At 42.0% G+C, this 27,933-nt stretch overlaps 1 protein-coding gene across 3 annotated transcripts in view; it reads left to right on the top strand.

Annotated features, from left to right (window-relative positions):
* The window catches only part of ABCC5 (ATP binding cassette subfamily C member 5), an 85,034-nt gene that overhangs the window by 1,811 nt on the left and 55,290 nt on the right, over positions 1-27,933 (top strand). For all 3 annotated transcript variants that reach the window (XM_080809977.1, XM_080809980.1, XM_080809981.1), the window contains exons 2-5: positions 1,876-2,059; positions 26,404-26,561; positions 26,755-26,910; positions 27,585-27,732. In XM_080809977.1, the coding sequence (XP_080666103.1) occupies positions 1,931-2,059; positions 26,404-26,561; positions 26,755-26,910; positions 27,585-27,732 (591 nt within the window). In that variant the 5' untranslated portion in view covers positions 1,876-1,930. The remainder of the gene's footprint in view (positions 1-1,875; positions 2,060-26,403; positions 26,562-26,754; positions 26,911-27,584; positions 27,733-27,933) is intronic.

Here is a 27,933-nt window from a genome sequence, read left to right as displayed (position 1 = left end):
TTGCAAAGGAGGACTAATCTTTTCAGCTTCCACATAATCGGCTGCATTAGGGAATCTTTTGAGAGGAAGGTTGGACTTCTGTGATCCCTCTAACGAGAAGGATTACTCTGATCTGTGTGGCATCCCGACATTGGGGACACTGGCAGATGCCAGGTCTGTTTATAGTTGAGGCTTAATGAGGTCTCAGTGACGTGATTGCTGTGCTCTTGGTTGTAAGCTGGTGTTCTTTATGGTGCCATTTGTCCTTGGACAAGGTGACTTTTTTTTTTTTTTAAGATAAGTAATTTGGCATTATCAATTCAGGTTACTTGAACCAGACTTCTGAAAGACCAGAAGTCAAGTTTTTTTGTGCGCTGGAAGCACGTCTGTATGGAGGAGATTTAGTCCTCTTTCATTTAGTAAGTATTCTCCCTTTCTCTGATATCTTAAAAAACGAATTGTTGCTGTCAGAATTTTGTCCACAGAGTAGTGCTTTTCAGACAGTGATAGGTAGGAATTTATGGAATCCAAAAGGCAACACAGACTGCTACACTTCTTTGTTAGCGAGGCTGGTTTGAAAGGTGTTTTCTCAGCTTGTATCTGGGAAAGGTTGAACCATTTCAGAGTGGGAAGAATGTTTTCAAGGGGAATGTGTGTGCTTTATTTTCTCAGGAGTAACCAGAGTTGATACAGGATATTGATTAAAGGTAGGCAGGCAAGCTGGGGTTTAGAATGGAGTTTCAGGTAGATACTAGGTAAGATTTTGTAGGACAGGATGGGGAATTTGTTTTTGTTATTGTATTTTAATAACAGCTTTGTTGAGGTATGATTTATATACCATGAAATGCACCCCTTTAAAGTATACAACTCAGTGTTTGGGTAGCAGGTTCACAGGTTTGTGCAACTGTCACCACTGTCTAATTCTAGAACCCTTTCAGTGGCCCAAGGGGAATTTGTTTGTAAAGTTAAGATGCAGTATTGATTTGTATTGTATCCATGTAACTTCATGGAGCTTTAAAATAACATCAACTGGGGCGCCTGGGTGGCTCAGTGGGTTAAAGCCTCTGCCTTGGCTCAGGTCATGATCCCAGGCCTCTCTGCTTAGTGGGGAGCCTGCTTCCCTTCCTCTCTCTGCCTGCCTCTCTGCCTACTTGTGATCTCTGTCTGTCAAATAAATAAATAAAATCTTAAAAAATAAAATAAAATAACATCAGCTAATCTATTACTTGATTATAAAAATGCAGGCTGGGATATCATTGGTAGAATAACTGCTTTATGAGTTTTCATTTAGTAACATTTAGTAGGAGGAATGATACCCATTTTAAAATTATGGAGTTTGTAATGCTTGGAACAGACTTAAAAGCCCTTTTTTTTTTTTTTTTTTAAGACTTATCTAAATGCTCTATATATTGGGTTTAAGCTTAGTTGAAGGGGGCAGTCTCTCTTTACTGGTGTGTTTATTTTTTTCTAATCTTTCTTTTCCCCCTTAGAGGTGGGAAGTGATAATTCTTGATTCTACTACACTGGAATTTTTTTCTTTCAAAAATGAAATGGCACTTGAAACATTTCTGAAAAATTATTTTTCATAGATATAATGGTAGGAAAACATTAATGCTTTTGTCCTCCCCCCCATTTTATTTTTATTTATTTATTTAACCTCTACACCCAGTGTGCAGCTGGAATTCATGACCCTGAGATCACGAGTCACATGCTCTTCTGACTGAGCCAGCCAGGTGCCCCCCTTTCATCCTATTTTAAAGTACTTTTGCATATGCTTCAGCACAACTTAGGAAATAGCTTCCCTTGATGAAATTTTTAAAAGTTTTGAAAATTATTTTTCAAGTTCCGGTATCCTTAACGTGCAGTGTTCTTCCTTGGTGGATTTTTTTATTTCAGAAATTCTCAAGTGAAACCAAAAGTCTGTGAGCCCTGGCATCTCCATTCAGAGAAGATGAAGGATATTGACATAGGAAAAGAGTATATCATCCCCAGTCCTGGTTATAGAAGTGTGAGGGAGAGAACCAGCACTTCTGGGCAGCACAGAGACCGCGAGGACTCCAAATACAAGAGAAGTCGGCCGGTCAGTATTTCCGTTCCTGAATCCCTTTTCTAACCTGCTTGCTGCACTAGATCATACCTTCTTTCTTCCTTTAATGCATCATTAAAAAGAAGTTTCATTTTTGTTATTGGCTTTAGGTCACTGGTAAGAATTTACAGGTGCACGTGAAGGAGGAGAGGTTGGCTTCAGCCTCCCGCCTGTCCCTCTGAGTTCTCTCTCTGGCTTATACTGCCTTTGGTGCCTTCTGGAAAGGCTTTGCTTAAGGGAGGTCAACTTGTAGGGATGGGGGTGGGGATGCTAGGGAGGGAGCGGAGGGAATACAAACCATTAACCTTCATGCATATACTTAAAATTTTTCCCCCCTACCTCTGTTGTCTGTGTTTAAAATGTGAATCCTTTGGAGGGACTCATTCAGATTTCAGAGTACTGGAGCAATTCTAGATTGTTGTAGTATAACCCTTAAGTTTTCTGAGGAAATCCATGAACGTGAAGGAGTCTTTAGATGAGAATCTAGTTTTCTCCAAGGGCAATAATGAAATATACATTTTAAACTGGAAGAAATGTCTTTCTTCTGAAAAAAGAAATCATATCTTTTCTTCAATTGCAAAAGTAACTAATAAGGAAGAATGGGGATAATTGGGTTAGGAAGGTGAGGTTTGCGTTCCTGTATTTGTTATGTGCAAACTTGAGAGTCATATGAACTTCGCAGCTGACACTGGAGTTTCATTAGCCTGACATTATCTGTCCCTCTTCGGTATGAAAGTTTTTGCCTTATTAATCAACATTTCTCACTGATCGGTGTTTTCTGTCCACACTGTGCTACACAGTGCTTTCCCATTCAGGCTTAACTTCGGAGAAGCATAGTCAGTGTGATCACTGCCAGATCCTTAGGGCGCCAGTTTTGTAACTGATTTGTATCATTTGTCTAGGCAGTATGTTAAACATTTACTGACTGTCTTCTGAGAGCTAGGCACCGTTAGGATAGCTCTTAACTCTGGAGAAGGTCACAAAGGTAGCATTGGAGCCAGGCTTGGAAGGATGATTGGGTGGCAATGTTTTCAAGCTATTGTGTCATCTGTGCTTTAGGTTTGTGAATAAAATGCTTTTGATGGTGGAACCTAACTCACGGGATCACTGAGGATTAAATGAGATGATACCTACAAAATGCCTCATAGCCTGTGCTTGGTAAATGTTAGATCTGAGAACTAGTTGTCTAGAGCTTAAGATGTGAAAGAAAATTCTGCATACCACGCTAGGGAAACTTTTACTATGACCACTGGGGAGCTCTTAGAAGTTATTGAGGAGGGTCCCCCCCTTTTTATTTTGAGAGAATTGTAGATCCACATGCAGTTGCAAAAAATAATACAAAGACATTCCATGGACACTTTATCCAGCTTCCCCCAATGGTAACTTCTTGCATCACTGTAGTACAGTATTTCAACATTGATATAACCGCATATCTTATTAAGACTTAACTGGTTTTGGGGCGCCTGGCTGGCTCAGTCAGTTAAGCATCTGCCTTTAGTTCAGGTCACGATCCCAGGGTTCTGGGATCAAATCCCACATCAGGCTCCCTGCTCATTGGGGAGTCTGCTTCTTCCTCTCCCTCTGCCCCTCCCCCAACCCCCTTGTGCTTGCTCTCTTTCTCTCTCTCTCAAAAGTAGATAAATCTTGGGGCGCCTGGGTGGCTCAGTAGGTTAAAGCCTCTGCTTTCGACTCAGGTCATGATCCCAGGTTCCTGGGGTCGAGCCCCGCATCGGGCTCTCTGCTTGGTGGGGAGCCTAATTCCCTTCCTCTCTCTCTCTCTGCCTGTCTGACTGCTTGTGATCTCTCTCTGTCAAATAAATTAAAAAAAAAAAAAAGTAGATAAATCTTAAAAAAAAAAAAAAGACTTAATTGGCCTTAGAGTTTTGTGGGTACTGGTTTGTGTGTATATAGTCTATGCAGTTTTTTCCACATGTGTAGATTTGTGTGACCACTACCTCACAGTCAGAACACACAACAGTACCGTCACCGGGATCTCTTATGCCACCCTCACCTTCCTCACAGCCACCATCCCCCTCACCCCCGTGCCCAGGCAACCTCTAATCTGTTCTCTGCCTCAGTAATTTTGTCATTTTTAAAAAAGATTTTATTTATTTATTTGAGAAAGAGAGAGAGAGAGAGAGAATGAGAGGGGGAAGGGTCAGAGGGAGAAGCAGGCTCCCTGCAGGGAGCCTGACTGGGGACTCAATCCTGGGACTCCAGGGTCATGACCAGAGCTGAAGGTAGTTGCTTAACCAACTGAGCCACCCAGGCACCCAGTGATTTTGTCATTTTAAGAATGCTATACAAATGGAATCACATAATATATAGCTTTTGAGATTGGCTCTTTACAGTGTGCATAATTCCCTTGAGATCCATGTACTTTGTTATGTGTATCAGAACTTTCTTTTTGTGAGTAGCATTCCTGTCACAGATAGTTTTTTCCTTGTAATGGGGAGTACTGTTCCATGCTACAGAGGAACCACAGTCTGTTTAACCATTCATTTGTTAAGGGACATTCTGGATTCTTTCTAGTGTGTAGCTGTTACAAATAAAGCTGCCTTGAACATTTGTGTATAGGATTTGTGTGAGTAAGCTTTCATTTGTCTGGATAAATGCCCAGGAGTGCAGTTGCTGGGTCATATGGTAAGTGCATGTTTAGTTGTATAAGAAACTTCAATACTTTTTTCCAGGGTGACTCTATACACTTTTACATTCCCACCAACAATGTATGAGCGATCCTGTTTCTCGGCATTCCTGCCAGTATTGGGCGTTATCAGTATGTTATCTGAGCCATTCTGATAGGTATGTCTGATATCTCATTGTAGTTTTCATTTGTGTTACCCAATCACTAATGATAGTGTGCTGAGAAGGGATTTTTAAGACTTGATTTTTATCTTAAGAAGATTAGTTTTGAGACAGTGTTGAAAAAACCTGTATAGGAGGAAGAGACAAAATACAGGGAGCAGCCAGGAGACTCCAAAACCAGTCCCGTTCAGAGAGGCCAGAGGTCTGTGTCCAGGCCTAATAGGGAGGATGTAGGAGAAGGGTGATACTTAGGGGCATCTCTGAAGAGGAAGGAAGTATTGGGAGGTATGGGATTGGTAGTAAGAATTTAAAAGTATGAATCCCCAAAATGAAATATGGGAAGAGAAGAAGAATAGTAAGAATTTATGAATCCCCAAACTGACGTATGGGAAGAGAAGAAGATTCAGGAAGTGAAAGTGAGTTTGCTCTGAGCACGTTGAATTTGAGCCTGTCCAGATAAAATGATCAGTAGGCAGGTAGAGCACAGGCCAAAAAAGTCATCGGTGTGTCCATGTAGGTGAAGCCTGGGGAGTGAGCAGGCTTGCCCAAGGCTGGCTGATAAAAAAGCAGAAAGAGTTGGAACCTGGGAAGCTACTGTGTGGTCTGGTGAAATTTCTGGGGCCAGGGTACCCGCCCAGGTGATAAGAGTAGAACTGAATTTAGGCAGCGTGGTGGCAGCCCAGCTTCTCCTCTACAGCGGGGAAGAACTGGAAATAGAGATATTGTTGTGCCTTTTGTCCCCTAAATTATTAAGTCAGCTGCCAGACAGCAAGTTTCCTTCATGTGATCGAGTCTTATCTTGAAACAGAAAGGTTAAACCACTTTGATAAAATTTTAGGAGTCCACATGAATTTCATTTTCATTATCCTTTCATGTTTCCCAGACTTTTAAATTTGAGTACTGTTTTCATGATTTTTATCTTATCCTTTGTACCCTCTGAACTTTTTTTAGGTAAAGTATTTCTTTTTTTTTTTTTTTAAGATTTTATTTATTTGATAGAGAGAGAGGTCACAAGTAGGCAGAGAGGCAGGCAGAGAGAGATGGGGAAGCAGGCTCCCTGCTGAGCAGAGAACCTGATGTCGGCCTTGATCCCAAGACGCTGGGATCATGACCTGAGCTGAAGGCAGAGGCTTAACCCACTGAGCCACCCAGCCACCCATGTATTTCTTTTAATCTACTGGGTTTCTTTTTGCTCAGCCTTGACCAGAGCAATAAAATCACAGGTTTATGCCGCCTGGTTTTTATATACATTAAAATGAATGCGTAACTATCAAATGTTTTTAAAAGTTCTCATACCACCTAGAATCTTGAGTATTACCTGTTAAAACCCCAAATTTCCTAGACACGTTTATCTTGAACTTGTCTCATATGTTAGCAGTTTGCTGACAGAACCAGCAGATGGTTCAGAGATGGTATAAAAATGGACAATTTAAGTAGTTGGGAAGCAGAATGGCTGCGTAAACATGTATTTTTTTAAAAAATGTAAGCAGCTAATTGGTTAGAAATTACAATTTCTTGTCACAGGATCGTAACTATCATTTCTCTATTAGTTGTTAAGGAGGAAATCTGGAACAGGACCTCTCAGATGCCAGGTATCTATCAGAAATAAAAAACAGCCCCTCCAAGTAACGAAAGATAAGGACCCTTCTGTGGCTCTTATTTCATTTTATGCACCTCCATTAGCCTTTCATGGGTTCAGTTGACATGGAAATGTGAAACTGTGTCAAACCATAAGTCAGAAGCAAAGCACCCAGAAACAAATTCTGATTTTGAACTGGCCAGTGATTTTTCCTCTCAAGCTTTAAGCAAAGTTGCAGAGTACACACTTTGCCTATTTCTTTGTGCTGTGACCAAATCTTTCTTTTGGAATACCCATTGGGAAAACTGCTCTCATCAGTCATATCTTCAAATAGTCGTGTCCTATCAGCTTAGAGATAATTAAGGTAAAATCAGTCATCTTCACCCTTCACTTGTTTAGGACTAATAAGTGAATGCTGGTGGCCACACACGATTTGAGGCTGAGGAGACATCCTTGAATCCTGAGGTGTGTATGGGAGTGTCTTCTGCTGCTGTTAGTTTTTTGAGCCTAAGGACTAAGCTTGGCATTAGGCTGGCATTAGTTGAACCCACATGAAGATCATGTCTAGACTGCTCCTTAACCCTGACTGTGTCTGAAACAGGACTCTCCTGGCTCCTTTTCTTACAACTGCATTCAGTACACACTTGGAGATCACTAATACCACAAGCCCTGGTTGGTTGGTTTGAAGACGTGATGTTTATTCATCTTTTATTCAGCAGTCTCCAAGATGCACACACAGTCCTGAACAAAGTGGGCTGGAGCAGATGAAGAGAAACTGATGGGGGGGATCTGCCTGTCCTGCTACGCAGAACGTGAAACTCCTAGACATGTACCTAGATGACTGTCATTTTGGTGCTGTGGAAATTAGCAAGAAGGAAAGAATGCTTTGGTCTCCTAGATCAGGGAAGACTTCACGAGGAGGTGGCACTGATTGGAGACTTGAGGAATAGGGAGAATGTGGATGAATGGAGAACTGGCAGAAGAAATCTCTGTGGATAGGGAGGAGGAGGCCCTGTCAGCTTTATGCATGAAGTGTGGACTCACAGCTGTAGGGGGATGGGTCAGCGAGTTTCAGATGCTGTGTGTGTTCTTGAATTATGGGCCAAAGAGTTTGGATTTTAGTTGCTTTAAGTTAAAACTTAAGCAGAAGCAGGACAAAGCTGTTTGATACTTCTCTAAGCTTTTTTATCGTGGTGGTTGTTTTTGCTTGAGACTCTCAGGCCAAAGCCAAGGGTGACTTGTTTTTCACAAGCATGTCTAATCTAGGAAAAGAGGAAGAATGGAAATAAGCGGAAGTTAATTCATATGCCTTATGACTGCTCACTCTTTTTTTCTCTTCTCTCAAAAGTGCACCAATGTGAAATTTTCTTTCTACCAAGTTAGAATATTCTGCCTGTAGAAAAGGTAGCAAAGCAAGTACACATAAAGTCCATTGACCTTCACTTGTGTTTCCTTTAGTTCTGTGTTAGACTGACCCTCTAGCCTTGGTTGGAGTTTTCATAATTAATGATTTGAAGTATTTTGGTGAGCTGAAGTTATATCCCAGGGCTCAAGGATGTGAGTCTAATCTCTTACCAAGAAATATGGTTCTAAGACATATTATTACGAATGAATTGTGGTCTCAATATACACTCTTTGCAACTTCTAGAAGATTACAGCAGAAAACATTGATCACCCTTAACCCCGCTACCTAGCAACAACCACTGTTACAAAGTAGTTTTGTCTAGTACATTACACTTTCGGAGATTTGAACTCTGAATTCAGTTTTTCTGTATGGACTAAGGGTATGTGAATTTAACCTATGCCCTTGTGTTTTCAGAGTTAAGAATATTACCTGGGAGTCCACTTGCTGTTGGGAAGGAGAAGCAGGATGAAGGAGATTAGTATTTGCAGTCTCTGCATTATTTTTCTCTTGATTGGTACTCAGTGACTCAGCAGATTTTCTGGGTAGTCAGTGATAGGATGGGTAGGAACACCTGCTTTTTTTTTTTTTTTTTTCCCCTTTTCCCTGTAGGCATCTATAAAGCTTTATAAAGCTCCATCCGGGTGTGATACGGTGATCTGGCATGGTGCCAGGTGTTGGTTTCCAATAGCAGCCCAGAGTCCTCTGGCGGAGATGACAACAGCTCTGTCATTGGTGTAGAGCCCCAGTGGCTTTCCTGCATGGTGAAATGACTCTACAGAGCCTCGGGTCTCGGGAGGTTGGCCTGCTGCCGTGATCAGGAGCCCTTTCTGCTGTCTGCAGTAGGGCTGCTGCCTGCCACTTTCCTAGGAAATGCTGCTTCAGGCAAATAAATATAGCCTGTTGGCCTGAGTTAAAGGAGCTTTCTGCCAAAAGGGAAGAAAAGTATTGGAACAGCTTCCTGTATGTTAAGCAGCTTTAAATACCTGAGTCTTTATTTTGTTAAGATATATAATTGGGACGTTACAAATGGTTAATGAAAACTTGTTCAGTGAAATCTTGGTTCTACTTTTAGGTAGCCTTCTGCTAAGGCTTTCTTTCATGTCTTACCATTTTTTTTCCCTTTCTCCTAATCAGAAATAAAAAGGTCAATGCCAGGAACAGGAAACGGGGCCTCCAGAAGTCTTTGCAATGATCAAACCTGTCAATATCAAAATGACAGATTAATGTGAAGTTAATTCGGTACACTGAAATTCACTAATTAGCAGAATTAAGCTTGTCTGTCCTTTCTCTTCTTATCCTCTTTTTAGGGAGTTAGCCTATTTAGTTAATTAGATCTTTATATATGTTTTAATTATTTAAGATTATTTTGTAAATTAGCAGTTCAAGGAATCAGCTTAACTCTCCTTAGATACCAGATGAGAACTTCTGTTTACTGAAGCAGAAACGGTGTTGAGCAGACACTTGGTTTTCTTAAATGTTGTGTTCTCGAAGTAGAAAAAGAGCAAGGCTGCCCCAGTCTTCACTTTTGTGTTTGCTTCTCACCCTGGTCGGTGGTTGCCGCTTTTGCTGCAGGGTGGGGTCACGTGACAGAAGCACTAAGCATTGGTCGTGGGCATATGCATGGTACTAGGCACTGAAGGAAGTTTTACCTGCAAATTATACTTTGGATTTTTTGTTTTTTTTTTTTTTTGAAAGCTAAAGCCTGGCAGTCTTGAAGAGATTTTGTGAAATGCCAAAGAGCAAAACTCTACTTTCTTAATCTAATTCTCAGTCTAAGCTGCATATTAAAATCACCTAGAGAACATTAAAAACCATGCCTCTGCAGGGCCCTATCCCAGAACCATTAAACAGTCTCTGGAGTAGCACTCAGGCAGGCATCCGTGTTGTTTTAAAGCTGCCGTGGTGATCCCAATGTGTAGCCTGCACAGAGAGCCTCTGCTGTAGATCTCACGGAATAAAATTTCTTTTTATCCCCTCAGCCAGTGGGGCTCCCAAGTGTTTCCTGTAAGTCGCTTTTTCTCCCTGGGTTCACTTTCAGTTTAATCCTTTGAGACCTTATCATTGTAATAACAACATTAATCTCACACCCCAGCATAATAGGAACTTTGAATAAACTCCTTGGAATTAAGTTTATGAAACAAGTGAAAGCCCTCTAGTTCCTGCGGATTACTGGAAGGTGCTAGATTATGAGCTGCAGGAAAATACCTGTTGACCATGAAGTTGGTGTTAAGTTCTATCCAGTGGTCTTCTGGATGAACTCATGAAGGTTGCCTTTTAGAATTTTGCTATCCCTCTGGACTGAAGTGGCTACTAATGTGGAAGTTCTTAAGGAAAGAGCTGGCGATAGTCAAGATCATGTTCCTAACCCATTGCAGTAAGGATGGGATGAGAACTGAGAGAGGAGATGTCCTTTGTCATTCTCTTTGTCTTGTTTGAGGTAGGGAGGATGGGAATGCCTAAAGTCAATTGGTCTTGGGAGAGTATCACATTTTCAATTTCTTTTCTAATTTAAAAGAAAATTTTAGTTTCTTTTTAACTTAATTTTTAAGATTTTGAGTCTCTTGATCAGATGAGTTCCCCTTAATAAATTTGTCTGTGTAGATGTTTGTCATAAAGGCAGCTACAGGGTAGAAAAGCTTTTACTCGGGCCAGAAAGGTTTCTAAGAGGCTGCCCATTCTGAGTCTGTGTTAAGATCTTGTGAATTAAAGGAGAGGAGGGGGAGAATGTGCTGTAGGATCTGAGGCCCATCCTTTCTGAGGTGCCCCAAGTACTGCTGTTTTTGTGGGGTGTACCAGACGGGAGTGGTGCAGCCTTTAATCCCCTTGGAAGCTGAAAGGCGCCTCTGCAGTGCCAGTCTTTTCCTGCGCTCCCTGCATTCAGGAACAACTTGGATGAGTCCTCAGCCGCCGGGCTTAGGAAGGCTGCCCTGCTGTTGTCCTGCTGTCAGAAAGGAATTGTGCAGCCTGGGGAACGATTTCTGGCCCCTAGTATCTTGTCCCGGGGGCCTCCATGCAGGGCTAAGCCCACGGTTGCCTTGTCAGCAGACGTTCCGCTCTGGCAGCCTGTTCAAATGAGACAAATGAGTTAAGCGGCGGCCATGCTGTGTGATAGGTGCGGCAATGATCCCAGCCGTGGGGATGGTGCTAGTGTGCCCCGCGGAGGGCAAGTCTCTTGTGCAAGGATCTCCCTTTGCTTATGCGTCAGATTGTCCTTGTTTCACTCACCTGATGGACATGAATATGACAGTGTGTCTCCCTGACCTTTGATTTCGTGGGCACCTTTGAGCTCCCCAGAACTGCCCCCCACCATTGTGCTCCATCAGCATCGCCTTAGTAGGGCAAAAAATGCTCAGCATCTCCTAGCTACGTAATCCTCGGGAAGATGTAAGTGGTGGTAGTATTTCCTGCTTTCATGTTTTCTCAGCTCCCAGATCAAGCAGTATTTTTCCCTTTGGAATGAATCTGCTGCTGCAGCTGCCTTTCTCTGGCCGAGTCATCCGGCCGTGGAGAGCCTTTCAGTCTGCAGTGCGTGTTAAGAGAAATAAAGAGAAATGGGTGCCCTTACCCACTCTCCGGAGAAACTTTATAAAGAGTTACTTCTAAAAAGAATTTAAAATACTGTAACATAACAAGTACATCCCCCTAGATCAGCACAGGTGAAATCCTAACTAGGTGAACTGGTTAGCCATGTAGGGCTGCCCGAGCACCACTGACATTTTGGGGCCAGAGAATTCTTTCTTGTGGGGGGTTGTTCTGTGCCTCGTAGGATGTTCTGCAGCATCCCTGGCCTCTGCCCGCTGGGTGCACAGTTGTGACAACCAGAGATGTCTCCAAACATTGCCAGATGTCCCCGGGGCAAGAAAAATCACCTTCCCTACGTCTACAGGTTAAGGGTTCAGTCCTACAAGACTGCCCTCCACCCCACAACCTCAGATGCCAGTCACAAACCCCGGGTTGTTTGTTACCTATATTTCTGACTGACTGGCTACAGATGGGAGGTTCCAACAACTTTCTCCTTAAACTTCTTTTAATTTGCTAGAGCATCTCACAGAACTCAGGGAGACACTTATGTTTATCAGTTTATCAAAGGATATGATAAAAGATGTGAACAGCCAGATGAAGAGAAACACAGGGCAAGATAGGGGAAAGGTCATGGACATCTAGGTGTGCCAGTCTCTTTAAATCTCCATGTGTTCACCACCCTGGAAGCTCTCCAAACCTAGTCTTTTTGAGTTTTTATAGAGATTTCATTACATAGTCATTACTGACAAAGTTGTTGGCCATTGGCTGATTCAACCTATAGCCCCGTGGTGGGGGGCAAGACTAAAAGTTCCAACTCTTTAATCACATGGTTGGTTCTCCCAGCAGTCAGTCCCCAACCTTGGATGGAGTCCAAAAGTCTCTTTCATTAAGACAATAAAAGACACCTTTATCACTCTCAGCACTTAGGAAGTTCTAAGGGGTTTTGGAGCCGTGATCCAGTAAGTGTGGATGAAGACCAAACATATATGAAAATATATTTTGGTTATCTGAGTCACCAAATATGTATATCTCTTATAAATCACAGTACCACAGAGGGAAATCTGAATCTCAATTAATTCACCTTTAATCTGTTATTTGTTTGTCCCACCAATATTCACTGAATCATGTTTCTCTACCCTGTTATATTACTTACGTTTTCATATAGTACGCCCTTATGGCTTGAATATAGTAAGTCTTTTCTCTTGGTTCATTTCCATTTTTAATCCATTCAACCTTAGAATGTTGATAGCTCACTTTACAGAATGTTAATATGGTATGATCAATTTATTTTTACCTTTGAAGAGACATACTTTTTTTTCCTGGCATGTTTAGCCAGGTAAGCTTTTTTAGGAAGCCTAGGGAGAGAAGTTAGGCCAGTAGAACCGTTAGAAGGATAAGATATCTATGCAGTTACTGGAGGGTGGTATAAGGATAATTTTATTTTATGTATAAGTCTATAATGTATGTATCTTAACATCTGTTTACCTTTGGTTTAAAAATAATCAGGAAGTACATTTTTGCAATTAGGTAAAAGTTTATTTACATTCTGGTGTTCTAATCATGTCCTTGTGACTTTGACTTTGGAAACTACCATTTGCTTATCATGGAGATTAGTTGAGAGAGTCAGAGAGTCATAGTTTATTTTAATCTGATACTCATCCTGGGGAAAAGAGGAGAGCTGTCTGTGAAGGTACATTTGAGGTCATCTTGTACAGTGACGGTTTATTTGCTTGTTTTTTTCTTTGAAAGGAAAGTAGCATAGTAATTAAGAGCCTTGGCTCTGGAGCCTGGATTCAGATCCCTGCTGCTACTTAACATCTAAGTGCCTCCCTTTCCTCAGCTGTAAAATAGGAGAGATAATAGTCCCTACCTCCTAGGGTTGTTATGAGGATTTAAATAAGTAAGTATCTGTAAAGTATTTGAAACAATGCTTGGCACATAGTAAATGCTATGTTGCTTTATTGTAAGTTAGTTTGCCCAAATATTCCTGTCTTCTTAGAGGAAGCAGTTTGCCTTTACGGATCCATGCTAGTCATGAGATCTGGCTACAAACAAGGAAGATTGCCCTAGCTTCCTCTATTTTTTGCTAAAGCCCTAGGATAGGCGGGATAGAGGCAGCTTCAGGTCAACGAAATAAAACTCAGAGTACTAAAGCTGACAGTCTTTAGTTAGCTTTAGGGGGGAGGTCATCAAGAGGATGTAACCACCAACTGACCCATGAGCTGGACCCTTACAATGGGAAGCTCTTCACTCCCATCCCCTGTCCTTGGAATGTGGCTGCTACTTGCCTTTCTGTCTCCCAGGAGCTGCCCCAGGGACACAGCCTTGAGATAGTAATGTGCTCTTAGACCATCTGGACTGTATACGTAATTGAGCCTGGTTAGGGCTTCTGTATAAACGTTTAAGATTCTGGCGGGGGGAGTGGAGATCTACTCATCTTGTGGCCACTCAAGAAAAGTCTTGGGGCGCCTGGGTGGCTCAGTGGGTTAAGCCTCTGTCTTTGGCTCAGGTCATGATCTATGGGTCCTGGGATCAAGCCCCACATCTGGCTCTCTGCTCAACAGGGAGCCTGCTTCCCCCTCACTCTCTCTCTCTGCCTGCCTCTCTGCCTACTTGTGATCTCTCTGTCAAATAAATAAATAAAATCTTAAAAAAAAGAAAGAAAGAGAGAAAAGTCTCGTATGTAAGTTCCTTTGTTTATTAAACCTGCCACCTACCAGCCTGGAGTGGTTTGGATCTTTCTATCTCCTTGGCTTGTTTGTATGGGGGCCAGTTTACAAACCAACAGTCGACAAGCCAGCCAGGAGACCAACGAAATGGCCACGGGAAAGAGGCATCCTCCTTGAGGGAAATCCCTGGTTGGCTATAACCTGAGGTGGGGAGTGGTGGCCTGTCTGTTAGATGCTTGTGGACTCACATGCGAGTACTGGGACGCCCTGAAAATGCCAGCGGGTTTGATGTACTTTTGAGAAATTTCACCTAGCACACTGCGGCAAAGGAGGAAAGGAATGTCTCCCACAGTGAGCTGGTCTCTACTGCGGGCAGCTCTGCTGGCCACTGATGCCCAGCTAGAGGCTGAAGTTAGAGAACAATGTGCACCTGTCCACTACCCTGTTAGCTTCAGAAGTGGCAGACAAGGTGGGAGAGCAAGATAATAAGTTAGAGACCCCAGTGTGCCATTTTGCAAAGCTAGGAGGGTGCAGGCAGCTGTGGATTGAGGTCTGAGCACTTGTGACTAAGCCTGATTAGGACTCTAAGGGGGGAGATTGCTAGAAAGTGAAGAGAATAGAATGAAAGGGACACTATTTGTGGTGATTGACAGTGAAACAGACAAAACGCCAGTGCTGTCCAGCCCCTAATACAGAGGAAAGTTCTAAATACCAATTACTCAAAAAACTCTGAAGAGAAAACTAACACTCTTTCTGCCCCCTCCCTTTAAGGTTGTAAATTTTATCATGTGTTTGAAATGTAAACACCCCAGGAGATAACCGAAACACTGCCCACAGAGGCTGAATTTATAAACGGGGAAAAAGAGGCTTTTCAGAATACAGACTGCTATAGAAGCTCTCTTGCCCCAGAAAGCTTTAGCCACGTGAGTGGTGTCTGATTCATGGCTAGAGTTTTGCAATGAAAGCTTTGGGATCTCGGTTTGGGTCTGTCTGCATGTTATGTATATCAATGGACATATATTATATATGTGATGTTTTTCTATCTCCAGAGGGCATTGTCAAAATTACTGTGTAAAAGAGCTCTATTTAATTGGCTTAAAGAAAAAAGTTTTACAGTTTTTTTAAAAAAACTTTTTTTAAATTTTAATTCAGTTAGCCAACATACAGCACATCATTAGTTTTTGATGTAAAGTTCAATGATTCATTAGTTGTGTATAATACCCAGTGCTCATCAGATCACAGTTTTAAGTTTTAATATGAATAATGTACTCATGTAAAACTGAAACAATTTTATTTCATCTTCTAAAAGGACAAAGTTTTCTTGGACTATTGGTCTGTTCCTGATGAGATTGTGAATGGTTTTTCTTTACCTTTCAAGTAATCTGCCTAGAAAACAAAGATTCTATGTTTTATGGAAATAATTTCCTGTGCCTCGTGTTATCTTTATCAGGTCTTTGATTATTTTAGAAAACTGAGTCTTCTCTATGAAAAGAGCTGTTTTTTTCCACAATTCTGTAACTTTCTGTATTAGTTTTTGAAGTCTTTAACTGTCACTTTGGCAAAATGAATAACTAAGTATTGTTTCACAGCAGCTTATAATCTAATCGAGTGTTTTAAGCCTTTTGATATTTTTGACAAAGTTCCCATAAATCAAATTCTAATGAAGTCTTGTTGACTTTGAACTAACTTTGGGATTTTTCAGAGGGTCCCTGGACCATCTCAAAAGATGAGTTCTCTGTCCTTGTGAGAGGAAGACATTGATCTAATTAGGCCTATTTGGCATGTTAAATTTCATGGGAAGCATTGTCAAATAAGAAGTGATGCTAAACTTTCTTCACATTGCTCCAGAAATTATACAAAATTCCCAACGATCTGATATGTCCTGGTATAGTGTTCAGTCATAATCCTAGTTATTATTTCAAAAAGGATGTCACAGAAATAACTAAATTTCTCTGTCCACCGTGTTATCATGAACTTTCATCAGATCTTTAACTGTGACCATTTTTAAGTCCTTTGTCAATTATACAGACATGTATTGTTTTATTCTGATGCTTTTGCAAAAGTGCTTCGTCTTCAGAGAGATTCATGGAAAAGACTCTGACAGGTACAGTTTTCTGGTAACTAAGATCAGCTTGCCTTCATGTGGGAGGAGCAATAATGGACCTTTCATGTGCTTCCCCAAGGCTACACACACAGCTCCACAGTATGTCATGGGATGATAGCCTGAGACCTGTCCCTGTTCTCCTTCTCCACATCAGTAAAATGGGTCCATTGCATTGATGATATAATGTTACCATGTGAAGACTTGCCTCTCCTGTGGGACACTGCAGATTTTGCTGGAACACCTGTAAGGGAGAGGATAGGAGTGTCCCCACAGAACATTTAAGGCCCAGGCACTACTGTGAAGTTTTTGGGAGTCAAGATGGGCATTATCCCAGAAACTATTGATAAGGTGCAAGCCTGTCCATCCCCTAAGAATGTGAAAGAGCTTCAAGCCTTTGTAGACGTTTGGGAGTTCTGGAGGACTTTTATTCACCACCTGATGCAGTGCCTCCACCCCTTTTGCCACCTGGCAAAGAAAGGGCATATGTGGGACTGGGGATCAGAGCAGCTCACCTCTTTGGAGAAGACAAAAATCTAGTGAAGTAGCTTAAAGCCCTAGGCATCTCCCAAGCAAGACTGCCATTTGTGTTAGATGTGTGTGTGATTCTGGAAGATATGGGTCAGATGCTATGGCAGAGACAACAGAAGGAGAGAGTACCCCTAGGATTTTGGTCCCAGCCATGTGAGGGAGCAGAAACCTGATAAAACCCCATACCTCAGTAGTTTCTAGCAGTGTACAGAGCACACCTCCAGGTAGAGCCTCTCAGGCAGCAGCCAGTATAACAGCCAGTGGGCTGAACTCAGAGTGGTTTGGCAGGTGATCATTCATGAGTCCTAGCTGTTAACCCTTTGCCCCAACAGTTGGGCTGTTCTTTTTATTTATTTATTTATTTTTATTTTTTTAATTTTTTATTTCTTTTCAGCGTAACAGTATTCATTGTTTTTGCACCATACCCAGTGCTCCATGCAATCCGTGCCCTCCCTAATACCCACCACCTGGTTCCCCCAACCTCCCACCCCCCTGCCCCTTCAAAACCCTCAGGTTGTTTTTCAGAGTCCGCCTAGTCTCTCATGGTTCACCTCCCCTTCGAATTTCCCTCAACTCCCTTCTCCTCTCCATCTCCCCATGTCCTCCATGTTATTTGTTATGCTCCACAAATAAGTGAAACCATATGATAATTGACTCTCTGCTTGACTTATTTCACTCAGCATAATCTCTTCCAGTCCCGTCCATGTTGCTACAAAAGCTGTTCTAAAGGAATTAACCCTCTGGTTTGGACAATGGGAAGCTGAGAAGTGGATGATTATCAGTGGGCCTTTGTGGGGTCAGGATGTGTGGGGGAGCATTTGGGTTTACCTGCAAGAGCCTGAGACAGTCTCAGTGTCTTCCCGCTTATAAGGTTCTGACATGGCGGTGTGAGTCCTTCAGTAGGTGTAGCGGACCTAGTGCATGGGAAGAGCAGCCACCATTGTGCCCAGGTGGAATGATTTATTGCTGAGGATGCCAAATTGCCCTTGACATACAGTGATTTGGTTAATGTAGGAACAGCATGTTCTCTGTGTTCCAAATAATATCCAAGGCAACTGCCAAAGGAATCTGAGGCCATCCACTGCAGTTCCCAGCTTGTGACAGATTGGCAAATTGATTATATTGGCTCCCTCTGTCAGAGCGAGCGTTCTAAATATGCCTTGGTTTGTGTGAACACTGCATCTGGACTAACCCAAGCTTTCCCCTGTTGCCATGCAAACTGGGCTGCCACCATGAGGGAATTAGAGAAGCTGAGTACCATGTACAGTTACCCTCAATCAATCAGACAGTGATCAGTGGTCACACGCCAAAGGTCATGATGTTTATGACTGGGCAAAAGAACATGACATTGAGTTTAGGTTCCATTGCTCCTATAACCTGCAAGTAGTAGGGTTGGTAGAAAGCAAAAATGGAATCTTAAAGCAGCAGACTTAATTACTACCTTGGCCAGGTGGATTCAAGTACTGTCCCAGCTTTAATACATTTGTATGATCAACCAGTCAGTCCTCTTGTCCCATATGCCAGACTGGGGATCCCTGCTGAGGCACCCAACATTGTAAAGGTATGGATGGCATGGTAAATAGCCATTGTGTCAACTTTCACCATGGATCAACATGTTATGCTGCTGAGAATACCAAACCCCATCTTACCTGGAAATGTGTCATCTATTAGAATTTGCAGTGAGATGTCCCACCTGGATTGGTGAGTTAGTTCACATCCCTGGATGACGAACTATTCAGTCTCCACTGGGATCCTGTTGTTGAAACCCATGATGCCTGGAATGGAACATGTGCCATTGAAAGAGGGGAAAAGGTGGGTGTCCTGGTCTGGCACATCCCACCCCCGGTCCATCCCCTTAGGCCTACCAGTGCTGCCTCCCTACCAGTATGTATGGTTATGTATGGTGTGTACAACCAGGTCAAGTTCCCAAAGCTGCCAGTCTCCCTCTCCTTGAGGCTGGGTGGGTATGTTCTGTTTTCCACTGATACAGTCGTTTGGGTGCCTTCTTTGTTTCCTCCATTGGCCTGGAGGACATTACAGAAATGATAACCAACAATGACTGTCCTAACCGAGCACTGGGTGTCTCTAATGAGAAAAGCTGTCCTCCAGAATAGAATGGCCTTGGACATTATTACTGCCTTGCCAGGAGGCACCTGTGCCATTGTCCAAACAGAATCCTGTGTGTTCATACCTGATGAGTCTCCAGTATATCATTTCTATTAAATCAAATGAGGGCACAAGTAAGTGCCCTGAATGATCCGACCCCCAGCCTAGGAGACTTAATAAATCAGTGGCTTGGAACATGAGGCTCTTGGTGGAAAAGTTAGCACTGATTTTGGGAATCATTACCTTAATCTGTGTTTTTTATGTGCCTGTGTTATGGCTGTGGCATCTGCCTCCAGTGCAGCCAGATAGTCACCAAAGGGGCCACCTCCATGCGAGGGAAACTCCTTGCTGACTACTCAGGGCACGCTATTGAAGAGCTGGTCCTGGAGGTTGGAGTGTTGGGGAAGGTCATCAGGAGGATATGATTGCCAGCTGACCCATGAGCTCCACCTAGGCAATCACAGGCTCCTGACTTTCTCCTTGGAACGTAGCTTCTGCTTTCCTTCCCCACTCCAAAAAGCTGTTCCCAGGACACAGCTGTGAGATAGTAGTGTGGTGTTAAGACCATTGGATGGTTTATGTGACTAAACCCAGTTAAGGCCTCTGCATCAACTCTTAGGGTCTGGTGCGCAGGCACTGAGGTCTCTTCATCTTGTGGCTGCCTAAGGTAAGCCTCATGTAAATTCCCTTGCTTATTAAACTTGCTGCCTCCCAGTCTAGAGTGGTCTGCCTCTTTCTTCAGGCTCTCTTGCCCTGCTGTACAGGAACCAGTTTGTAAAGCAACAGTTCTCTTTTGCAGTAATCCTGGACTACATATTCTTTAATAAGGTTAATTGAACAAACTGGATAGATGGCTAATTGCTAGGAGCTACACTATTTAATCCTGTAATCCCCCGTTATTTAGGAACTTGTCCTAAGTAAACCGGAAAGAAAAACATGAATTATAATTATTGATTATACTGTTAATAATAAGCAAGTGGAGAATCTAAACAGAAATAGAATGGTTAAGAAGATGCCTCAGTGGTATATCACAGAGTATTCAATGATAATAATGCAGACTGTGAGCCAACATGAAGATATTTTAATTGGCTTTTTTTTTAGAGAGAGAGAGGGAGAGAGTGGATGTGTGTGCCTGTGTATGAGCACATGGGGGGAGGGGCAGAGGGCAAGAGATAATCATAAGCAGGCTCTACACTCAGCTGGGAGCCCCTCACAACCCTGAGATCATGACCTGAGCCGAATTAGATGCTTTACTGACATGAGTCACCCAGGTGCCCCTTAATTGACATTTGAAAAGTAGGTCCCAAGCTCTATACTGTGTCAGAGGCCAGGGATACAGACAAGCAAAAGGTCTTAACTTCACTGGAGCCTACACTCCAGGAGCTCTTATCAGAAGCAACCCATTGCAGTGGTACAGATATAGGGAAGACATAGGAGGGAGGAAATAGATTCTGAAAGAGTCAGGAGATTATGACTGAATGCCTCTTAGTCAGAATCTGGCTCAGGTGAAAGGATCAATGGCTCCGCTGGGCCTTGGTTGGACTGGGGTAGCTGGTTTCCCATCAGCAGGAGGGGCAGGAGGGGCCTCCCCAACCACCAGGTTTTGGGACTGGTCCATGGAGACTGCCCCTCCACAGGGGAACAGGGCAGGGCCAGAAAGCCCCCCCCCCCATCACCCACGTTGATGGGGAACCTGGTGCTAAACCGTTCATAGACAAGCTGCTTCTGAGTCTGGGTTTGGACCCAGCAGAGCACCTCCCTTGCTGACATGTATAGTTAGCATTTGACACAAGGGTTTGTAAAAAGAAAGAAGAATAACAACTGCCAAAATAAATAAAAGGGTCAGGGAGAGCTAAAGGGAGAGGAAATAGTTGAGATAGGCTATAAGACTTAGCAGGTGAATAAACTGGTAATATAATGAATATGTATAAAATGTTTATTATGTGCCCATACTTTGCTAAGCAATTTTCATTATCCCATTAGTTCCTCTCAACACTATGTGGTGGGTGCATGCACCATTGTAAAAAGGAGTAAATGGAGCTTTAGGTGGCTAAGTAACACACTGAAGGTTGGTGGACCGTGTTGTTTGTCTTCTAAAATTCATATCCAAAATCACTATACTCTACAGTGGCCTCCAACAGTAAGAAAAGTCTATCTAGGGAGGTCTTAATACTTTAAGGCCAAAAAGAAAATAGTTTATTTGGAGTAAGAGGATTTTCTCTTGATTTCTTGATAATGTTATTTTAACATTCAAGAATTTCTGCCAACAGCTAAAACATCTGCTGCTTATTATTTTGAGAGACCTATCTCTGAAGGACCTAGGTAGAGATATGCATAGATCTCTCATCTGTCAGATATTTTTTTGTCCTCATGTAAGCAGTGAGATATGACAACAGGGTAGATAGTATAGGAAGCAGTATAGGAAAAATGGGCTATGACTTGGAAAGTGGGTCACTTAAAGTGGCGACTTTTTTTTTTTTTTTAAGATTTTGCTTATTTGACAGAGATCACAAGTAGGCAGAGAGGCAAGCAGAGAAGGGGGGGGGAGCAGGCTCCCTGCTGAGGAAAGAGCCCGATGTGGGGCTCGATCCCAGGACCCTGAGATTATGACCTGAGCCGAAGGCAGAGGCTTAACCCACTGAACCACCCAGGCACCCCTAGAGTGGTGACTTTTGATTCTCTTGGGTCAATAATGTAGACTTCTTTGTATCTATACTGTGGGGATTCCTACTCCATGTTTTATTATTTTGTGAAAGTTTGAGGATTATGCAATTTCAACCACTTTTATGGGGGTTTATCTTTGTCAGGATAAAATTATACTGAGTGCCTTGTTCTAAAATTAAAAGCAGTACAAGTCCCTCAGTCTCTGTTACAGGCATTTGATAATGCTGGTTTAGTACTCATGGTATGGCTGGCGTAATGAAACCTTGCCAACTCTCATCTGAGTCTTTTTATTTTTATTATTTGGTGGGGGAAGGGAGGGAGTGGGGAGGGGCAGAGGAAGAGGAAGAGAATCTTGAGCAGGCGCCACGCTCTTTGCGGACCTGATGTGGGGTTCGACCTCACAACCCTGAGATCATGACCTGAGCTGAAACCAAGAGTCAGACACTTAACCAACTGAGCCACCCAGGCACCTCATCATCTGAGTCTTTTTAAAGAGCGTCTGAATTTGTCATTCTCCAACAGAGGAAGTTACTTATGACCCAGGAGGTGATGGAACATGACATCACTATATATAGTCAAAGGAACAGAATTCATGCAATAAGAGGATTTTGTTGTTAAGTCCATTCACTTTTCTGTTCATAGGTTTTGCTGAAAACTGTAAGCTGGCATTTTAGAGATGAAGAAAAATTAGTGTACTATACACATAGAAATGGGCATATTCTTATTCCCATCTGGAACAGTCTTGCACATAGCTGCTCAGTAATTCATTTCTTCAAAGAATGCATAAAAGAAGATGTGAAGATTTTCATTTCCTCCTAATGTTACTGTGCCATTCTTGTGTGAGAATGTTAAGAGATAGCATGCTAAGTTTTCCTTTTCTGATGCTACAATGTCAAAAGATTTTATAAAACTCTAACTCTTGAACTTGGTTCTCTTAGAAAGGCAAAAGAACTAGGATAGCTAAACCAATTTTGAAAAGGAAGAATAAAGTTAGAGATATCACACTACCCTATTTCAAAACTTAATGTATAGTTACAGTAATCAAGTTAGTGGTATCAGTGGAGGAATAGACAAATAGGTCAATGGCATAGAGTCCAGATACCAACCCATACAAGTAGGGTCAACTGATTTTTACATAGGTGCGAAAGCAATTTAATGAAGAGATAGTAGTCTTCAACAAATGGTATTGAAACAATACGGCATTTATAGGCCAAAATAAAAAGAGGAGTCTTGATCTAAATCTTACACTTTACACAATAATTAACTCAAGGTGAAAGATCAATCTAAGTGTAAAAACTATAAAACTACTAGAAGAAAACATAGGAGAAAAATTTTCATGACCTGGGGTTACATGAAGAGTTCGTAGATATAACATTAAAAAGAACAATCCATAAAACAAACAAAAAATCAACAATTAAGCTTGATCAAAATTTAAAACTTGTGCTCTGTAAATGGCCCTATTAAGAGAGAAAATATATGTGAATCATCTGACAAAAGAGTTGAGTCCATAGTAGATAAAAAATTCTCTAAACTCAACACTAAAAAAACAATCCACTTAGACAATGAGCAAAAAACAAACAGATACTTCATCAAAAACCAAGTGTAGGTGGCAGATAAGCACAGGAAAAGATGTTTTATTATTAACCATTAGGATAGTGCAAATCAAAATCAAGATGGGGTACTGGACCACACCTAATCGAGTGGCTAAAATAAAAAAATAATGGTAATACCAGGTGATGGTGAGCATGTGGGGAAACCGGATCTCTCATACATTGCGATGGGAATGTAAAATGATACTTCGATAAAGTAATTTCAGTGACAACTAATGTTTGAATCATAAGTAATGTCAAGCTGCCTTATATACTTCTCATGCTTTCAAAGTTAAAATAAGAAATGAGATCTCTATTCCCATACAGATCTGTAGTGGATATATTTTCCAAGTTTAAGTTACAGTTCCAGCAGGGTGTTCAGACCCTGAATGAAAGACAAAGGAAATTTCCATTATTTCAAGATCCATTTCTGTTAGACATAGTGACGATGGTTGTCCAACATTGTGAATATAATTAATGCCCCTGAGTTGTACACTTAAAAGTGGTCAAGATGGCACCTTTAATATGTATTTTACCACAATAAACAATTCCGTTTAATTATGTCCTTTAGAAGCTTCTACCTAACTTTCAGTTAGAAGTGATTAATCTGATGTAATAACATAATAAAAGCAAACGTCAAGAGAAAAGTCTGATAGAATTCTCATGCCTTCCAAAAGATAAATATGCTCAACTAAAATCATGTATGCATGGATTGATTTTCAGTACTTAGCAGTACATGTCTGTGTGAAAAAACATTTTCAAGGGTGAAATTATAAGAGCTCATTACAAATCAGTCATTAAGAGATGAAGATTTTGATCGATTTTAATTCAAGGGAAAACTACTTTAAACTAACCCAGTTAAGTGAAATGTTATTCCTCCATTCTTCTCATTAGTAGATCTGTATTACCAAAAAATGTACTCAATTATTACTATATTTTGAACTTTGTTAACAAACATTTTGTGGAAATTTGTTTTATTTTGTAATATAAGTACTTACGTAATTATCCTCAATTTTGCCTCATGGCCCACAAAGCCTAAAATATTTACTCTCTGGTCCTTTACAGAAAATTTTGCCAACCCCTAGCTTAGAGCATTGATTTTTCACTTCTTCTTTTTTAATACATGATTTTGAAGAGTTCACAATCTCACTCTGTGTTCTGCTTTAGTCGTATCCTACAAACTTTGGTTTATAATTTCTTACCATTTAGTTCAGAATGTTTGCTAATTTCCATTTGACATCTTTAATTTAGGTTATTTATAAGTGTGTTGTATAATTTTTTTAAAAGATTTATTTATTCATTTGAGAGATTGAGCATGGGGGAAGGGGCAGAGGGAAGGGAGAAAGAGAATCCTCATGCCCACTCTCTGCTGAGCTTGGAGCCTGACAAAAGGCTTGATCCCAGGACCCTGAGATCATGACCTGAGCAGAAATCAAGAGCCGACCACCCAACTGACTGAGCCACTCAGGGACCCCTGCATAATTTCTAAATATTTGGAGATTTTCTTGCTATCTTTGTTACTGAATTTGACTTGACTTCCAAAGTGGTCAGTGTACATATGCCAATGATGTCAGTCTTTTGAAATTTGTTGAGGTTTGCTTTAAGGCCCAACATATAGTCCATTTTGGCAGATAGCCAATGTGTACTTGAAGTAATATTATTTTAATTTTTGCCTTCTTCTGAAGCTTTGGATATTCAAGTAAGGGTGGTCCTTACAATATTCCGTACCTACTCTGTACATATTCCCAGTTTCTACTTCCTTATAGTAGGTATGTTTATATTTTTAGTGTATCTTTCTCCTTTCTTAACTCATTGGTTTTCTTCTCCTAGTGATTATAGGCAGCTTATAGGTTCAAAAACCAAACAAAAAAAACAAAAAACCCTACCTTTGTTGTGTACTTGACTCTCAGTAGCCTTTAGTTCATTGTTAGGTACCACAGCCCCTAACCACGAAATAAGTGTCTACCTTATACCTAAGGACTTTATGTAAGAGTTAATTCTTGGTATTGACTCATTTCTCACGTTGTGTTCTTACTCTCTTGAAACTGCTCTACCTTGCCTTTGTCAAAAGAACAAAAATGTGTTTCCCAGTTGCCCAGGCTGTGTACTTTCCTGATACTTAGCAGTACCTTATCTTATCTGAAGATGCATAACTGTGTTGTGAACTAAAGCTATTGTATTTGAAGAGAGAGCCGCCTAGACATCCAGGTACCTCCATGCACGAATTCATTTCCGCTAATATCTGAATGGCCTCTGTTCTGTGTGGGAATGAGGTGGTGCATAAAAACAGAGACTCTGCCTTGTGTAAGACACAGTGTGGTCAGTGCCGCACCACTTAACTTTTTCTTGATTTGGGGATCTATTCTTTCTTGCTATTTCACAGTCATTGCTGGAAATCTTTGTGATAATGTGAGAAAAGGATGTACTTATTATCCTCATCTGAGGAAAACAATGCCTCTGCTTCAGCAACAGGAAGGGATACGCTTTGAGTTACTGTTATAGTAAAGAGGGGTAGAGGTGTTCAGATTCTTGGCTCACCCTCTTCTGCCTCATTTAGACTTTGAGTGATAAACATTTTTTGTTAATGTGATTAACTGGTATTTATAAGCTTAATGGTAAGTATGGTTAACTCTATTTCAGTGCATGAGACCTTGTGCTTCGTGCTGCAGACATCTGGGTATTAGAGCTCTTCAGCCGTGCAGCCAGGGTGAGAGCCCCTGTTGTGCTCTCCCTGCTGCTGATAAGGGAGAGAAGGGGGGAGACATGCACTTACTGGCTTTTCTGTGTGGTAGACCTGATAATTGGGGGGTATTGTGAAGTTTTCATCATAGAAAATGAGCAGTAGGATTTGTAGTTAGTAGTGAAATGATTGACTCTCAGTCCACATTGGGAAATGTAAGAGAAAACATTTTGGTGATAGAGACATATGTCTTAGAAGGTACAACACAGAGTGAGATGTGTATTTTATGTAATGTAAACTGTGGATTTTAGTCAATAGTAACATATCGATATTGGTTCGTCAGTTGTAACAAATGTCCCACCCTCATGCAAGATGTCGCTAATGAGGGAAACAGATGGGGAAGAGATGGAGAGATGAGAAGGTATATGGGAACTCTGTGTGCTTTTTGTTCAATTTTTATGAACCTAAAAGTGCTCAAGAGTTTAGAAGTTTTAAGTAACTGGTTGAATGTCCCTTAAGCAAGTTTTTACCGTACAAGTTTGTGTTTAACCCTGACCCTTGGGATTTCTCAGGTAAGATGAATCTGGTTTGCAGTTTGAGCTGTTCTGTCAGGTCGATTTGCCCCTCTGTTTTTCTGATGTTCATTAACTGTGCTTTCGCCTCTTCTCTCTTTCTCTGTTGAAACAGTTGGAATGCCAGGATGCCTTGGAAACAGCAGCCCGAGCTGAGGGCCTTTCCCTGGATGCCTCCATGCATTCTCAGCTCAGAATCCTGGATGAGGAACATCCCAAGGGAAAGTACCATCATAGCTTAAGTGCTCTGAAGCCCATCCGGACCACTTCCAAGTAAGCGGCTCTGCTGGCTAATGGCTTGTCTGTGAAGCACCAGAAGCATTTTTGAAAATTCGGGCTAAGATTAGATCATTTGGGAAGACCCATTTTTAGTCAGGAGCTCGGTTTATGAAACAGTGTATCATAAATGCCAGCTAGCCGCTCTCTGTACATTGACAATTTTGTGCTTTGGGTTTTCTCTCCTCAGACACCAGCACCCAGTGGACAATGCTGGGCTCTTCTCCTGCATGACTTTTTCTTGGCTTTCTCCTCTGGCCCGCATGGCCCACAGGAAGGGGGAGCTCTCAATGGAAGACGTGTGGTCTTTGTCCAAGTATGAGTCTTCTGATGTGAACTGCAGAAGGTAGGCTTCTCTGGTCCACCCTCGTCTCCCATATACTGGGTGCATAGAGCCTGAGCTAGGAGGGGGAGTCCGGCAGTGTGACGCCCTCAGCTCTGTGTTCTTTTAGGATCTGAGCTGTCCTGTGGAGGGAGGGTAGCCTGGGAATGACTTTCTCTTTGCTCTTCTGCTTTATCTCCTATTTCACCTTTAATCCTGTTTTAACCACGGGCTTTCTCTCTCTCTCTCAGCCCCGCTTCTCTTCCTGAGTCTACAGGGAAATTATGTTGCTGCCTTGTGACAGAATACATTTTTGTGGTAGCTGATTATCATGACTAAAATCTAGTTTGCAACTTTACATTTGACCACAGGATCCTTCAGAAAGTGTTGGGGGCCCTTGAGAAAGGAAGTTCTTAGTCAGAAACGAATTCTATTCAGGGATAATTTTTTTGGGTGGAAGGAAGGACTTCGGTTCTCATCATTTTCCATATCCGGAGAGGCTCCCTATGCAGGGTAAACATGTAGTTGCCCAGAAAGGGTATTTTCCCCCCAGAAGGTGAGGTCCACGTACATAGTTCAAAGAAGAGGCTCGTGCGAGTGGTGTCAAAGCCTGGAAACAGAAAGCAATGGCAGGAGGGAATCTAGGGTGTCTGTTCACCTGGGCAGATTTGTAACAGAGGACATGTGCCCTTGTTAAGACTAGAGAGACTGTGGCAAGAAGAGCTGAATGAAGTTGGGCCAGACGCTGCTTCCCTCCGAAGGGTTGTGTGGATCTTCTGCCGCACCAGGCTCATCCTCTCCATCGTGTGCCTGATGATCACGCAGCTGGCTGGCTTCAGTGGACCAGTAAGTTCTAACCATCCTTTCTGACAGTCTCCAGGGGCCCGGCCACGGCCAGCTCTAACACGCTTGTTCTGTTGCAGGGGTAGTGCTCACCTGTGGGCTAGTTAGCAGCCTTAGAGATGCTTCTAGGCCTGGTGAAAGGGAACAGTTGATTTTGGAGTGAATGGTGGCTTGTCAGCAGCTGGAACGACAAGGGGCCATGTT

The sequence above is a fragment of the Martes martes genome (assembly GCF_963455335.1).
Source record: "Martes martes genome assembly, chromosome: 1".
NCBI lineage: Eukaryota > Metazoa > Chordata > Mammalia > Carnivora > Mustelidae > Martes > Martes martes.
This window is presented reverse-complemented; position numbering and strand designations above follow the sequence as displayed.